The sequence below is a fragment of the Alexandromys fortis genome, unplaced genomic scaffold (assembly GCF_014885135.2).
Source record: "Alexandromys fortis isolate MF-2015 unplaced genomic scaffold, M_Fortis_MF-2015_v1.1 scaffold_263, whole genome shotgun sequence".
NCBI classification, from domain to species: Eukaryota; Metazoa; Chordata; class Mammalia; order Rodentia; family Cricetidae; genus Alexandromys; species Alexandromys fortis.
This window is the reverse complement of record NW_026068165.1, coordinates 37,960-55,267: the sequence shown is the minus strand read 5'-3', so window position 1 is coordinate 55,267 and position 17,308 is coordinate 37,960. Positions and strand designations below refer to the sequence as shown.

Sequence of the window (17,308 nt, the reverse complement as noted above, 5' to 3'; positions counted from 1 at the left end):
CTGTAATAAGCAATTCTTACTTGGTGAAACCAAAATTCTAAGTCTTCTAAACCTACACCATTCAGAAATGGCAATTCTAGCAATCTTTTCAAATGTTATGTCTTAAGGATAACAGGAAAATAAAAAGCAAACATTTGCTTCATGAAACCAAAGCCTGAACATCTTCAGAAGCCAATCTAAAATTATTCACTAATAACTGATTTTTGGAAAATTCCATTATGTTTGTTAAAGCATTGTTTCTTTCCCTTTAAATTGGTTCATAAAGTAGTATATGGAAAGGAAAACAATATGAATAAGACAACCAAGAAAGGAATAAAAATAGCAAAGAAGAAGCTTTAGTGAACTCATTTGAAGGTAAGAAAGCACCAGCTGATTATTCAGCACCAAACTGTCCACCCTGAAAACATACACACAAGTAACATTACACAGACTGCACAGGTCACACTTATGTATTTAAGAATATACACGTATTTAAGAATAAAAGAGGCTATGAGCTTGAAAGTTAGAAAAGGGGACACGGAAAGATTTAGAGAGAGGAAAGGGGAAGAAGAAATACTGTAGCTATACTGTATTTCAAAAAAATTAGAAATATATTTAAAGAAGTTCATGAATAAACTAGTGCCAATGGCACAGGCCTGTAACCAGGACTATTTCAGAGGCTCAAGCAGGAAGATCAGAACCTTATGGCTTGCATAATACCTGGAAATTAATGTACTAATTTGCATTTATGCAAATTAATAAAAATACTATTTCATTTCGGGGGTGGGAGTATTTGATGTGGAGAATGTTGAACAAAAATGAATAGGACAAATTGATAATTAACCTAAGGCATATGATTATGTGTGACCTGAAATTTCAGGATAGAAAACAAATGCAAATGGATTTTATAACCTTTTCTGCTTTAGTGTAGGTATATAAATTCTAACGCACATTATATATGTCTTTGGTTTCCTAGTGTTTTTGTAAAGACGCACAAAAGAGGATGAAGAATCAATCAATGGAACTTGACTTCATTCTTTTAGGATTGACAGATGACCCACAATTGCAAATTGTGGTTTTTCTGTTTCTCTTTCTTAATTATATGATGAGTCTGGTCGGGAATTTAATCATTGTGCTCCTTAGTCTGCTGGACCCTCGCCTCAAGACTCCAATGTATTTCTTTCTCCGTAATTTCTCCTTTTTGGAAATCATGTTCACAACAGTGTGCATTCCCAGATTCTTGACAACTATTGTAACTGGAGACAAAACTATTTCTTATAATAATTGTGCAGCGCAATTGTTTTTTATTCTTCTGCTGGGAGTCACAGAATTTTATCTCCTGGCTGCTATGTCCTATGATCGCTATGTAGCCATCTGCAGACCACTGCACTATCCAATCATCATGAACAGCAGAGTCTGTCACCAACTGGTCCTCAGCTCCTGGGTGACTGGGTTTTTGATCATCTTTCCCCCATTGGCCATGGGTCTTAAGCTGGATTTCTGTGGTTCCAGAATAATTGATCATTTTATGTGTGAAACTTCTCCTATCCTACAGATCTCCTGCACAGACACTCATGTCCTAGAAGTGATGTCCCTTGTCTTAGCCGTGGTGACCCTTGCAGTCACACTGGTGCTAGTGAGTCTCTCTTACACTTGCATCATTAAGACTATTATAAATTTCCCTTCTGCACAGCAAAGAACCAAAGCCTTTTCCACATGCACTTCCCACATGATTGTTGTCTCCATAACGTACGGCAGTTGCATCTTCATGTATATTAAACCATCTGCAAGGGAGAGAGTGACTGTGTCCAAAGGGGTAGCCTTGCTCTATACATCAATTGCTCCTCTCCTGAATCCCTTCATTTATACACTAAGAAACCAGCAGGTGAAAGAAGTCTTCTGGGATGTATTACAAAGACTATGTTTTTCAAAAAACAGTTTAAAATTGTGATAGAGACTGCAACCACACATTAAAAATAGAAAATATATTTCATATTTTTTTAATGATTATTGGGTTTTCTTATGTCAGCAGTTACTTCATATGTGGGATTGTTTCCCCTGAAGAACCCTGTAGCTCAGTTCAACTTTACATTTTCTCTTCCTTGGAAGATTGTACTCCACAATAACTAACTTCCTCCAATTCCTTTCTGAAAGCACTTTTATGATTATATATTTTTGTTTATTACATACCCATTCCCAGAAATCACTGTATTGAGTAAAATAAGCTTTGTGTAGTAGCAATTTTCTAAGTGTGATTTTTTTATTTGATTGAACATCAATGCAATGTATATTTATAATATTCTAATCATTGAGAGATTCTCATTCAATATCTGGAAGTAGTCTTCAATATCTGTAAATGACACAAACACTTAAACCAAATATTATTATGTGATGATAAATTATCATTATATGAAATATCTCAAACATACTATGGGATAGATGGGGTGATGTTTGTGGAATTTCAAGGAAAAATCTTTCAATAGAACACAATTATGCCAAGGTGAAAAACATGTATAAAACAACAATGTAAAAAACAGGTTGTGAGATCAAGCAGGGGAATATTAGAAAGTTTGAGAAAAGGGAAGGGAGGAGAGAAATGTAATTATAATCTCAAAACATAAAGAAATAATTTTAAAAATAAAAAATAAAGGAAAAAATAATAAAGTACAAGAATGCAAATTCTGCAAGGATGCTAAATATCTCTATGCAAAGTGAGAGTAACTAATAGTTAAAGGGGCATTTAAGAATTTATCAGGAGAGGAGTCAAGATGATTTGGTGGAAACAAGAAACAAAAACCAAAAACCCTTCCCATGCCAGTGTAAGCCCTTGCATTTTATTCGCAGAAACCACAGTGAGAATTTATCTCCCCCAAACCTTCCTCTGGCATCCATACATGGCTACACACACTTCATACCCCCACAGCATAAACACTACCCCAGCACCTTACCAGACACTCTCTCAGTGCAGAATATGTAAGATTTTCTGCCCTAGTTTCTCCAGGCACTACATAGGAGAAATGCAACCTACACATTTGTCCAGTCAATACACTGGGAGGATGTACCACTCAGCAAAAGATAACACCTAAACACAAAGCAGAGTGAAGATACAAAGGTGTCTGTCTCACAATTTCCCTAATGTAAGAATGAAGGTGAGAGAACAGTAAGACTGCAGAGGTGGATGAATCAAAACATTTAAAGATCTGTTATTTGGCAAAATGTGTGGACTTAAATCTTTCATGTCAATAATTTCCAAATATTTAAAATACTTTTGTTTTGGTTTTAACTGGTAAATTATGTTGCATGTGTTTGTGGCTATAAAAGTTACATGAAATACATGCACATATTGTCAAATACTCAAATCATATATCTATGACCTCACACATTTCAATTTCTTTGTGATATCAAGTTATTATTTCTAGTGTTTCTTAGTTGAGATATATCATTATGTATTTGATATGCACCTTGTATCTTAAAGCATATTCTGTAATAGTCTTTACAATTAGAAAAGTCATTGGAAGTATATGCAAGATGAACACTTCAGTATTTAAATTTTAAATTTAAAGAGATGCCCTTACAAATAATATTAAACATAGCTTGTATTAGAAACACAGGGGGCTGATGAGGGTCATTGATTTAAAGTATTTGTAAATTTTGAGATCGTATGTACATATATCAGTGGGTCTAGCAGACAGATAAAGTCAGATCAACAGGAGAGAGGCATAGAAGCTTAATTAAAATTTAAGATTGTGAAGGTACTCAAATGATTGTTACTGGATTACATTGCTTAAAAGTTGCTTGTAACCATCTTATAGACCATTTGAAGCACACAGAAATAACCTAAATGTGTAATTGTTCCCCAAATTGGATTAAATAATTCAAGCAGCGAATCCATGGAAACCAAAATGTAGGAAATACTGATATTTTAAATGTTTATAGGAAAGTATAACAGTTTTTGTTTCTATTCTGGTTTGATAAATACTGAGATATACCCTGTCTTCCACCTATGATTTCTTTTGGCTTTAGTTATTTAAGTCATCCATTTAACCTGTAGGTGAAGGAAACGTGGTGCCTTCTTCTCCATTTCTCATGTTCTCTCTATCATTCAGACTGAGTCCATTGTGTTCAGAGTCATGGTTTCCTGGGGTCCATTTTACTGAAATTACTGTTCCTATGAGCATAAGGTTTTCTTTAGGGTTCACTGATACATATCTATATACTTCTTTTTTTATAAGGCAGAACATTGAAAAAAATTTATTTTATTTTGTTGGAGTAATTTTTCTTAGCTATGAACTATTTAGTTTGTTGATTTGGAAAATTTTATTAACTAATGTAATAATATAATCAGAACTCTCTACCTTGCCTCATAGTTCCTAAATATTTGGAACCTACACCATAAGACAGAGCCCTACTCTCTTTATAGTGTGACGTGAATGGTTATTCTCCTGTCTCAGACTTTAGAACTGAGCTGCCCACTCTCCCAGCAACTCAAAAAGGATTAATACCTGATAAAACAGAAAAGCTATGCATTTCTGCCCTCAGTAAGTTTGTTACCTATTTTGCTTTCTCAGCTAAAGCTCCCATCTAAAGTCTTAAAGGAATGCATGAACATCACATCAATAAATTATCATTCTGTTTCATACAACAGCTGTTGCTGTACTGCTTTGAATTTAACACAATTCTTTCATGCCTTCTACGATAATAATTGACTTCAGTTTTCATTTTGGTATGTGTGATATCCATCTGGATAAAATGATTATGGAAAGAAACAGGAGTGAGAGGAAAAAAAACAAACAAACTCAACATGAGATTTTTCTTCAGTATCTAACTAAAAATATCTGGTTAAATTCTTGCATTAATTCATCATTTTTTAATTCATCTGTCCTCTGCAGTAACTCAGAAACTGTGATACCAATAATGTCTCTAGGGCATTTATATGGAAAATGATGTAAAACTATCAGGACAATTAACATACATTCAATTTATCATCATCTCCCTTTCTCATCATTTTCAAAAGCTTTGTCATCACATTTTGAAAGCATGTGAATGTGTCAATAAAATGGCTCAAATATTTATTGAAACAGATGTTATTAACATCTCTCACTATCTTATTGAAAGGAAAACAAATGGTAAATTGAAATAAAGACAATTAAGAGCAGCTACCTTTTAAAAGACATTTAACGTTTGAGAAGAAATCATAAGTTCAGAAAAATTTAGTTGGAATTTATATATATCTGCAAAAGGAATTGTTTCTAGAATGCATAAAAGTGCCAAATGTAGTAATAAGCATAAGGGGCTGGGGAAATAGCTCACTGGGGAAAATGCTTGCTGTGCAAGCATGAAGACCTGAGTTGGGTTTCTAGCACCCCATGTAATCATAGGAGAGGCCAAATGTTTTCCCAGTTTTCGGGTGGGATACAGTCAGGAACACCCTAGAGCTAGCTGGCCAAAGTCCTATCCAATGAGTGAGCTTCAGATTCAGTGACAGATCCTGGCTCAAGCAAATAATCCCAGGAGTGAGAGAGACACCTATGTGTGTCAGTCCTGTTGGGTCTAGAGGCCCTTTTTTCTTGGTGCCTTTCATTCCCATTTTTTTAAAAAAAAATTTATTAGACTTTTAAAAAATACCAATCCAAGTCCCCACTCTCTCCCCTTCTCCCATTCCCTTCACACACCCTCACATCCTTCCCCCATCCAGTCCTCAAAGAGGGTAAGGCACATTGCTTTGGGGAAGATCCAAGGGCCCTCCTAACTATATATAGGCTGAAAAAGGTATAGGTTCAAAGAGAATAGGATCCCAAAAGCCAGTACATGCAGTAGGGATAAGTCTTGGTGCCATTGATTATGGCCCCTCAGTGTGCCCCAGCAATTCAACTGTCAACCACATTCAGAGGGACTAGTTTGGTCCTATGCTTGTTTCTTCCTAGTCCAGCTGGAGTTGATAAACTTCTATTAGCTCAGGTAAACTGTTTCAGTGGGTGAAACCACCATGATCTTGACCTCTTTGCTCATATTTTCATTCCTTCCACCCTTCAACTCGACTTTGGGAGTCAGTCCAATGCTTCTATGTGGGTCTCTGCATCTATTTCCATCAGGTGCTGTATGAAGGTTCTATGGTGATATTTAAGATAATCATCAGCCTGACTACAAGGCAGTCAAGATCATACCCCCTCTCTTCCAGTATTTTTAGACGTAAGCAAAAAGGAAAGGGGCATTGGGATTGGGAGTTCTAAGGGAGGGAGTAATGTCAGAACAAAGATTCCATGACAATAGATGAGGGATGAGTGCAGGGTAGAAAGTTTGAGGCATGAATGGAGTTAGTCCCACAGGAGAATAAGATGGAAAAAGAGGAAGGAACTGAAACTAAAGCTTTGTGAAAAGCCAAATGGAAACACATTACTTTCCAAACTAATTCAAAACTTATTTAAAAAAATCAGAGGTACAGAAGGATGATATCTTGTATGTATGCATAACTGTGCTCTCATAAGCTAAAGATTACTTAATGACCCCAGCGACAGGTATTAGCTTCCTCCTGTGTTTTTGGTTAAAGGAGGTCCCAGAGGCTTCAAAAATACTATATTTTCTTGTCATTATTCTTTATTGCCGGAAAACTATTTGATAAGACCCTGCTGCTGTAGATACAACACAAATTTTTTGCATGGTATCAAGAAGCCAAGCTGGAAGCTTCCACTCTGCAGTCTAGATTTTACAGTGTCTGGTGGTGCTTTACGTTAAAAGTGGAGAAAAGCCACTCAACCCAGAAGCAAACCCTGTCAACTGTATGGCCAATATTTCAGGCAAGATGTAGTTAGTCACTGATGCAATAGTGGAATGAGTACCCTAGGGGGTAACCAACAGTATTATGGTTGAATTTTGGCCAGCTTGACAAAAGGGGATTTTTGTGTGATATTGTGAAAACAGGAAAAATCTTGGCTGATGAAGTCTTAGAACTTATGGGGGGCATACTTTATACCATTGTTCAGCTAAACTGTCATATTGCTACACTGTCTTCTAGGTGTTATGTTTGTATAAACAGACAGACACTACTCTTAGTCTAACACATAGAAGCTTCTCTTTGTAGTAGATAATTGTCAATTCTGGATACCTGTCTGCTTAAGGCACTGATAATAAGAAATGTTTGAGTGATCCGACCTAAACAGAATATTTACCTCACCTACTGAAGCCACAGGGTTATTACAGAGAGGGGTTGGAAAAACCTAAGGGTCCAAAGATGGGGAGAAAGGTTGGGAAATACTGTCTTTTGGACATGACACAGCCAGTGTTGTCATGACCGTATAGAAATGAAGGCTGCCTGAAATGGGCCTAGAAGTGACTGGGTCTCTGGACTTTCATCAGAGACAGGGTAGAGGCTCAGAAAGCACCGTCCTTCATAACTGTACTACCAGATACCGATGGATTCTGGAGAAGGGTCTGTTATTGTCGTTAGTTGTGTATTCATTGTGGAGACCCCCAGACTACAATGGAGAGTTATGAAATCGATGCCACACAGAAGCCAGTGTTTAAAAGGAAGACAAGACTGTGGAAATGGGAATGTTTTTGGAGGTGGAGTGAGTATTAGTGGGAAAGAGCATAAAGATGAAGAGATTATACTAATTAGAATGTACTTTATACATGTATAATTCAGTAAAAGCTAATGATAAAAATATTGCTAGAGAAAAAGGAAAGAAATATTCCTAGTCCTTTAAATATACAAAATTCTGTGCAGGGTGGAAAATTTTATGATATTGTGTATTTGTGATGTGTGTGTGTATGTGTGTGTGTGTGTGTGTGTGTGTGTGTGTGTGTGTCTGTGTGCCTCATAAATTTGGCCTTGTTTTGTGTATGGTTGTACTCCCCTGTGTTTTGCTCAGAAAAGCCAGGGTCAGGTGTGTTCTATTCCTCTCCACCTTATTTTTATAAATGGTCTCTTCACTAAATATACAGCTCACATTTGTGGCACAATGACAAGCTAACAAGCTACTGGGCTCCACCTGTCTCCAACTCACCAGTGCCAACACAGCTTTTATCTGGGCATTTGTAATTTCAATGCAGTTCCTCATGCTTGCACAACAAGTCTTGTGGCCACTAAGCCACCCCCTAGGCCATAATTATCTATTTAGTATCCAAAAACATACCTGCATGTATTATATTTTCTATAGATCACATTCTGAATCAAAGAAATCCTAAACATTTACTAGGCTATAATTATCTATTTAGTATCCAAAAGCATACCTGCAAATATTATATTTTATATAGACTACATTCTGTAATCAATGATATCCTAAACATTTACATTATCAGAGCATATTTCATGTCAACATCTGTAAATATTTTTAATCTTAGCATTTTTTTTTATGAAGCCCACACTTATACCTATAACAATACATTTCTACACAGGGTATGAAAATTGCTGACTGGAAAGAATCTGTTGCATCTTCCATATCACCTTAGAACCTTCATCTGGTGATGGATGTAGATAGAGACAGAGACCCACACTGGAGCACTGGACTGAGCTTCCAAGGTCCCAATGAGGAGCAGATGGAGGGAGAACACGAGCAAGGATGTCAAGACCACGAGGGGTGCACCCACCCACTGAGACAGTGGGGCTGATCTATTGGGAGCTCACCAAGGCCAGCTGGACTGTGACTGAAATAGCATGGGATAAAACCTGACTCTCTGATCATGGTGAACAATGAGGTCTGATGAGAAGCCAAGGTCAATGGCAAGGGGTTTTGATCCTACTTCATGTTCTGGCTTGGTGGGAGCCTAGCCAGTTTGTATGTTCACCTTCTTAGACATGGACGGAGGGGGGAGGACCTTGGACTTTCCACAGGGCAGGGAACCTTGACTGCTCTTTGGATTGGAGAGGGAGGGGGAGAGGAGTGGGGGGAGGGGTAGAGGAGTGGGGGGTGGGGGAGAAGGGTGGGAGGAGGGGGAGGGAAATGGGAGGCTGGGAGTAGGCGGAAACTTTTTTCCCCCTTTTCTCAATAAAAAAAAAAAGAATCTGTTGCAGAACTGAAAATACCCCCTTTTCCCAATTGGGATACATAGTTTAGAATATAGATGCAGTGTATTTCCAGAGAAGTAAAGATTCATGACCTTTATGGTACCTATATAGCTGGAGGCTTCCCCAAGTTGCACAACCAGACCTGGAGGAGGCCAACAGCCCACACAACCGCTATGTTATCTGTATGATGGAAGCCAGGCTAAGCAGAGCCTTTCTTATGCTCTTGAGCTAGTACAGGTATGCTTGTTTCTAGATTCCAATCTTCTTGTAAGAAATGAAGTGTACCCTGAGTAGAGTTTCGGTGTAGTTACACCAGGAGACTCCCCACCCCCCACCCCAGATTTTACTGGAAAGAAGCTGTGTGTCTAAATGATGGTAGACTAGTTAGAACTTCAGCGACATGGGGATGTGGGAATCCTGCAGATACAGATGCTGATGACCTCACCTCTGCTAGCTTAGCCCACGAACAGCAATTCTTGCAAACTTCTTTGTCAGTAATAGAATCCTGTGACTAATAGACCAAAAATTTTTGACATATGTTTATCAGTTTATTGCTTTTATAAAATTCCGAAGAGTTTGAACAACTGGGTTTCTGCATCTATATCTGTTTCTTGTGTCTTTTCTTGGGCTATTTTTCTTCTATTTGTTTGTTTTGTACTATTCTAATGTGCTAGTTTTTGTTTTACCTTATTATATTTTATTATTCACCTTTGGAAGATTGTGTGTTTTCTAATGAAAGTCAGAAAAGGGATGGATCAGGTGGGAGGGGAAATGGGTTGGAACAGGGAGGAAAAGAAGGAGGGAAACCGTAATCAGATGTATTACGTGAGACAAATATCTATTTTAAATAAAAGGATAAAAAAGTTACAAATTGAAAAACAGCAGACAAAAAAAACCTTTTTGGAATCTATTAATAGATAAGTAGCATCTATGACCAAAACCCTAAGAGTGTCATCAAATAACACCTGAAACTTGTAGAAAAGTTTCCCCCCTTCCTATAATCATCTTCCTGATGTTCCCACCAGTGTATTTAAGAAATATCTTCATTTATGACTTTCATTGTTCTGTTACCAAAAGGAAATAAAAGACAACAACAACAACAACAACAAAACTCCTTAAGACTATTTCCAAAAGGAAAGAGGAACTAAAGAGAACATAAATCTGTTTCTAGGTCATGTCACTCAAATTCGGCTTTAGAATAAACATCTTGAATTCCCTTTGACAAGAAAGCTGTGTTCTTTTGCTTTGATATTTTTGGCAAAATGATTTAATTATTCTGAAAATTAATTTATAATGATAATAACTCTAGATGAAAAACATCTCATTCTTTAATATGCATCATGCTTCTCATCAACAATGCCCATCAATCTATTTTCTTTCATCTACAAGGTACATCATTTGGATGCTTCCTTCTGTAAGACTAATTTAATCTTTGTATCAACTCAGATTTTCTACTTATTTTCTACAACCTTCATTACATTATAGAATAATTTCATGCTCTGTGTTTGTCTTTATTTTTAGCAATACAAAATATCAAGCTGCAAATTAAATACTTAAAATTAATACACACAGAGAGTAACTTAGAATGTCTGGACATTTACTTGTACAATACAGTTTGTTTATGAGCCTTTAATTTATTAGAAGATAGATTTCTGAGTAAAGATAGAATTACACAGTGTGGACTGAAGAAACAGTTTCCTCCTAGCAATTCAGAAGATATATTCTGAAATATAGAATATCTAATTGCATTGGGCAATTAGAATACTTACTGTGATTTAAGTATTAATGGAGAAAAATGGCATAGGCCATAGAGGATGTACCCATTAATTTCATTTTTTTCATTCATGTTACAGCAGTATGCTATTTTTGCCTAATTCTTAATTCACTGTTTTGAGAAGAACACAATCTGTGAAGGAACTGTTTGAATGCATCCTTCACCTGCTGGTTCCTTAGGGTGTAAATGAATGGGTTTAGCAAAGGGGCTACAGAAGTGTTGAGCACAGCCACACCTTTGTTTAAAGTCACCCTCTCCTTGGCTGATGTTTTCATGTACATGAAGATACAACTGCCATAAGTAATAGAGACAACAACCATGTGTGAGGAGCATGTGGAAAAGGCTTTTCTCCGTTGTTGAGCTGTAGGGAATTTTAGGATGGTTTTGATGATAAGTGTGTAGGAGAGGATCACTAAGATCAATGTGATGATGAGGGTCATCACAGCTATGACAAAAGCCATCCATTCTATAAAGCGTGTGTCTGTGCAGGACAGCTGGAGGACAGGAGAAGTGTCACATAGGAAGTGGTCTATCAATTTGGAAGCACAGAAATCCAGTCTGAGTCCCAACATCAGAGGGGGGAAGATGGATAAGAACCCAGTCACCCAGGAGCTGATGACCAGCAGGTGACACACTTTGCTGTTCATGATGATGGGGTAATGCAGTGGTCTGCAGATGGCGACATAGCGGTCATAGGACATGGCTGCCAGGAGGTAGAACTCTGTGATTAGTAACAGAAAGAAGAAGAATAATTGGGTTAGACAAGCTCCATAAGAAATTGTTTTGTCACCGGTGAGAATGCTCATCAAGAACCGTGGAATGCAGGAAGATGTGAATGCCATTTCTAGGAAGGAGAAATTCCGGAGGAAGAAGTACATTGGAGTCTTGAGGCGGGGATCGAGCAGGGTGAGGAGGATGATCACTAAGTTCCCCATCAGGCTCAAGATGTAATTGACAAACAGAAACAGGAAAATCAGAATTTGTAGCTGAGGGTCATTGGTCAGTCCCAGCAAAATAAACACAATCTCTACTGACTGGTTCTTCATTCCTCTTGTATTCCAACATGTCTACAAAAGAATTTTAGAAAAAGTACACACTTAAAAATTCTTCCTTTTCCAACATAAAAATTTCTTACTCAGAAAATTAACCAAAGCCCATGTATTTTTAAAAGTTATCTTAGAGTTTATTCGAGAACTCATTAGTATGTTTAAAAGAACAATTATTTCCCTTCTTGTGAAGAGTTGAGTATACTATAATTGTGCATTTACAGAAGGAATGTTGGTTATTTGGAATATAGGTCTTCAGGTTTATTAATATACTTTGCTCACCTTTCCTGTAGTTTATTTTATTAGACTTTTCAGGTTTGTGAAATTTATATTTTGTGGTTATATTGGATAACTCTGTTGTTTCCAGTAGTTCTAAAAGTTCTAATTTAGAAATATACATATCCTAATTTCCAAAAAAGAAAAACGACAAAGAACTTAAATAAATGGCAACATGAGATTCCTGCAGGGTCAGGATGCTGATAGTCTGAGCTAAGTGTTTAGAAACTGAGAGGCATGAAGGACATGCAATTTCAAACTGAATCGGAGCTCAACATGCTCAACATGCTACCATGAGCTTTGTTTTTCTAATAATATGATTTCTCACTCATGTTTTCTGAGTTAAGACAAGTGAAGGGGGGAAAGCTATGTATGAAAAAGTAATAACTGGTGTTTTACCTATAAATATAAATCCAATATTTCAATATTCAAGGCTCATTAACTTTTTAGAAAAAGGGTTATAGTAAAAATACTTCTCATTTCTAGACTATTTTGATTCAGTAATAAGCCTTCATTTACTCTATAAATTTAATAGCTTTATAAATGCCACAATTTTTGAATGAATACTTACAATACTATAAAGCTTAGACAAAAACTCATAAACTTTGTCTAATTCATTAAAATTAAAATAGCTTGTAATTTCCTTCTAATTAATTTTTAAAGTAGAATCAAAATGGCCAACAAATAATAATATGAATTTGAAATTAATATGCATATATATCCATAGAAACAATCTTTGTCTATGTCAGTAGCTAGAATTTATTTATTGACTCTATTTTAATCAATCCAACAAAGCTTAAAGTGACTGATTCTTTGTGTTTTTTTTTAAAGTGAATAATTATATAGTTTTCACAGTATTTTCTTCCAGTAAGCACAAGTGAATTTCAATTGTTTTTCTATATGAATTCCAAATGGTGCATCTTTAGTGACGTTCCAGATAATTCTTCCTTCTAGCACAGTTTCATTAGGAACAGTTTGGTGCTACTTCTGTTGACAGCAACGTAACAGTTTTCATATTCCCATGGTTTTAAAATAGATAGGCTCTACTAATATTAGACTCACAGCAAATTATTGTACACATGGAGAAATATATGTGTTTTTTACAACATATTGAAAAACCACAAAGTGAAGAGAAAGCTAAGTGATCATGTGAAGAAATTCAAGAAAAGAAGATTAAATATGTGAAAGATAATTATGAACATAAGTGTATTATATATGTATAGATGTCTGATTATTTCTTAGTGTACACACAAAGATGTGGATATGTTTCCAGAGAGCATGACCCGAAGGGAAAGAAGTCACAAAGAGAGAAGCCGGCGACTTTTAGCACAGTGTGCGATAGGAATGAAGGAGAAACCAATTCTGGGAGTGCACATGGCGTTGTTGGAATGCTCACACAGCAGTGATCTGTTGTCCTTTAAGGAAAACACTCATCATTTCCCAGACTTTATGCTTGTTTACATTTGCTAATGTTACCAAGTAAGATCAAGTAAAAGCATTCTGGTTTGCATGCGCAGCAGGGAGCTCACTAGCATATTCTGCTTTGAGAAGCCTTAAAATTAAGTTTTAAAATTATTCTTTTTTATAAATTATTTTGTAAAAATACTCACTTTTAAAGGCTTTTATGTAATATTCTATCCAAGTTCTAATAAGCATTCACTTTATGGAATATCTCTTTTATAAGTTTTAGTGCTATCTTTAGGGAAAAGATTTACTAACTTTATTATCATCATAAATAAAAGATTTACTAACTTTATTATCATCATAAATAAAAATTTAAGCATTAAAGCAGAAAATGCATAAGATCTTGTATTCTGAACTGATGATAAACTAGAATTATTTGAAGCCTGTGAAGTACAGGTTATTCTTTAGAAGACAGTACAAATACGAAAATGAAATTATAAAAACTTAACAATTATTGGGAAAAAATGTCCTTCGTTTTGTCTTTTTCAGGAAATTTACAGAAGGACATATATAAATATTTGAACCCGTAAATGGTTTCTAAAGTAAAAAAAGACTTGAGACAGGACACTCCAGGCAGAAAAGGCAGCCCGAGATAAAGAAATCTAACATACCAACCCAACATTGATTTGAAAGAATATTCAGCATCCTTAACTCTAATGTAACCTTGTAAAACCACATATTATATAATAGTCTCACGATTAAATTTGAGTGCTGACAACATTGATATTAATGTTTAATTGTATAGTATTTACTGTAGAATTGTCTCATTTGAACCTACTCATTTTTTTCTTCAGCAGCTATATATATCACACATTCTCACAGTATACTGTTGTAATGGAAAACAACACAAATCACAGTATGAGATTATAAGACTCACAGGCCAAGATAGACAATTTAGTTTTGTTGTATTTTAAGACTATTACATAAGAATCCAAAAATTCTTTAATGTTAAAATAATCTGCATCTTATAGTTACTTGAGTTATATCTCTATAGGTAAATATAAAAATATACTAAAACACTTACCATTTATTAGTTTAAAAGCTTTCCTTGGCTGTGTATCTTGGTTCTGATAAATGTGCACATCCATGTTTCAGCCATTGCCCTGGTAAACAGAGAGGATGGAAGAACCATCTCTACTCACCTTGTGTTAATCTGAAACACAGGTCTGACTTTCACATTGTCTTAGAGATATGATATTTACTAATTTATACTTTGGTAGAAAGGTGTATGGGATTACCATTTTCATTGCTTACCACATCCAACTTGTCTGAAGTAGCGTAAACCTTGCCAAGTGTGACTTGCAGCACAATATATAAAGTCACTGTCTCTGATGTAATGGGAGAGCTATGCCTCTGTGTCCTATTGGAGAGCAAGGAATTCTCATGGAGACTGCAAACCAAGACCATCATTCATTTCCTAAGGGACTGCCAGAAATAAATACAAAATCACTTTCTGTAGAAATACTGTGTGGACAGACTTTTCTTTTGAAAATTATGCCTGCAGAGAATTTGTTAGGAGACACCTTTTGGAGTGAGTTCTGCTGTGACCCTAGATACAGTGGGTTTGAACATTCTAGAACAGGGGCATGAGGATTAGAAATGTTAGGTAGGAGGAGCAGACACAGGATAGTAATGGGAGGGCAGCTCAGTGAATATTGGATGCTGAATTCTTCTGAGTTCTGAGTTCTAAGTTCTGAGTTTGCCATTTTTCCATATACTTTTATACCCCAATACAAAGGGGGAAAGAAGACAAAAGACTGCTTTAACATGACACAAAGGACAACCAGAACAGTTACTTGTTCCAATACTTGGGACATAAGTCATTATTTCTTAAGAAAAGCATTCTATTGTTTAGGCAGTGAACTCTCTCTAGACCAAGTATCCTGAAGTCAGTAACTCCCTAGGTCAAACCTCCTACTTCAAGAGAAAGAGTAGAAGTATACTTGAATTCTCTAACCTTTGGTACAGGTGGAGTGGATCTACCTCTACAAGTCATCTTAATGTCAAAACACCAAGTAACCACACCCTAGGTCAGGGTGTGTAGTCACAGTTGTCAACAACTCTGAATAAGCTCAGACTCTCTGACCTTCAGACAAGGTAGAATAGGCTTACATTTTTGGGCTTCCATATTTGTTACAAGTTGATTTTTGTTGTTGTGGTTGTTTGTATTTTGTTTTTGTTTTTTTTGAGATAGATTTTCTCTGTGTAGTCTTGGCTACAGAGAATTTACTCTGTGTGCTAGGCTGGTCTTGAACTCCTCTGCCTCCAAACTGCTGGGTTTAAAGGTGTGTGTCACCTTTGATGCTTGATTTTCTATCACACATTCATCTTTTGAAATTATGTTTGCATAGTTCTAGGTTTAGAGCAGAGAAAATGAAGAATTTTTGCAGTGACCATGAAAAGTGATCATCTGAGATTGGAAAAAATAACCTGTTGTAGGCTGTTCAAATTTAAGCAAAATCCTACCAAATCCTGGTTTTGCTAAGCTTTTAGATCCACTCTTCTTTATTTTCATATAACCATTTCCCCCTCTTCCACATGTGACAAAAATATTTGACATGGGTCTTTAGAGTCTGACTTAATATGTTTTATACACTCATCTCCAGCTTTTCTACTTTTCTGAAGCGAAATGAGTTTGTCTTCTTTTCCTTGATTTTTTAAAGTGTAAAGCACTCCTTTATACATAATGTAAACATACACACACGTATACATAAATAATGCTTTCTCAATACATTGTCTGCTTACAGTCACTTATGGTGTCCATGATGTAGATACTGTGACTAGTGTCCAAACATTCTGTCATATCTTGTACAGTTTCTGATTCTCTTGGATATATACTTTGTTTACCTGGTAAACATGATTATTTTATTTCCATTACTTTGAGATGTTTCTATACTGATTTCTGATTTCCATAACGAATTTACTAATTTACATTCACACCAGCAATGTATCAGTGTTTCTTCTCCCTACATCCTTACCTGCAAACATTATTTTTGTGTGTAAGAGTTTATTTTGCACTACTAAAAATATTTTCTCATAGACCAAGGATAAAGAATGATAGTTGCCTCAGTGAGTAAATAATATAATATCTGAGCCTCTAAAACATCAAGAGAAAAAAGTATAAAAAATACTTTAAGACACAGGCATAGGTAAGGAATTTCTGAATAGGAATCTGGTTACTTAGGAAATAAGACCCCCAAATTGACAGATTGAATATTATGAAACCAGAAGGCTTGCACACAGTAATGAAAATCACTGATCAGATTAAGTGATAGTCTACAGAATGAGATAGTCTTTGCCAGTGAAACATTGCACCAAGTTCTAATATCTAAAATATACGAAAGAGCTAAAAATCTAAATGTTAATAAATTAACAACCCATACGTCTAAAGAGAGTTCAAAAAGGCAGAAACATTAATCTCTTAACATTTTTTAATATAATTTTTTATTGAAAAAAGATTTCCGCCTCCTCCCCGCCTCCCATTTCCCTCTCCGTCTCTCTTTTCCCCCCTCATCCCTCTCCTCTTCCCTCCCCCCACTCCTCTCCCCCTCCCTCTCCAGTCTGAGGGGCAGTCAGGGTTCCCTGCCCTGTGGAAAGTCCAAAGTCCTCCCCACTCCATCCTGGTCTAGGAAGGTGGACATCCAAACTGGCTAGTCTCCCACAAAGCCAGAACATGAAGTAGGATCAAAACCCAGTGGCATTGTCCTTGGCTTCTCAGCAGCCCTCATTGTCCGCCATATTCAGAGACTCCGGTTTTATCCCATG

General features: G+C 36.2%; 2 protein-coding genes across 2 annotated transcripts; one reads left to right on the top strand and one right to left on the bottom strand.

Moving 5' to 3' along the window:
* Positions 1 to 982: 982 nt before the first annotated feature.
* Positions 983 to 1,930, top strand: LOC126492034 (olfactory receptor 6C6). The gene has a single exon (XM_050128136.1). It carries the CDS (start codon positions 983 to 985, stop codon positions 1,928 to 1,930), a length of 948 nt encoding a protein of 315 aa, XP_049984093.1.
* Positions 1,931 to 10,843: 8,913 nt separating this feature from the next.
* LOC126492080 (olfactory receptor 6C6-like) lies at positions 10,844 to 11,803 on the bottom strand. Its single transcript, XM_050128219.1, has one exon. The coding sequence runs from the start codon at positions 11,801 to 11,803 to the stop codon at positions 10,844 to 10,846; it is 960 nt and encodes a 319-aa protein (XP_049984176.1).
* Positions 11,804 to 17,308: the final 5,505 nt, after the last annotated feature.

Excerpts from the sequence above, each read along its gene's own strand:
- LOC126492034 (XM_050128136.1), top strand. The coding sequence starts at position 983 with ATGAAGAATCAATCAATGGAACTTGACTTCATTCTTTTAGGATTGACA.
- LOC126492080 (XM_050128219.1), bottom strand. The coding sequence starts at position 11,803 with ATGAAGAACCAGTCAGTAGAGATTGTGTTTATTTTGCTGGGACTGACC.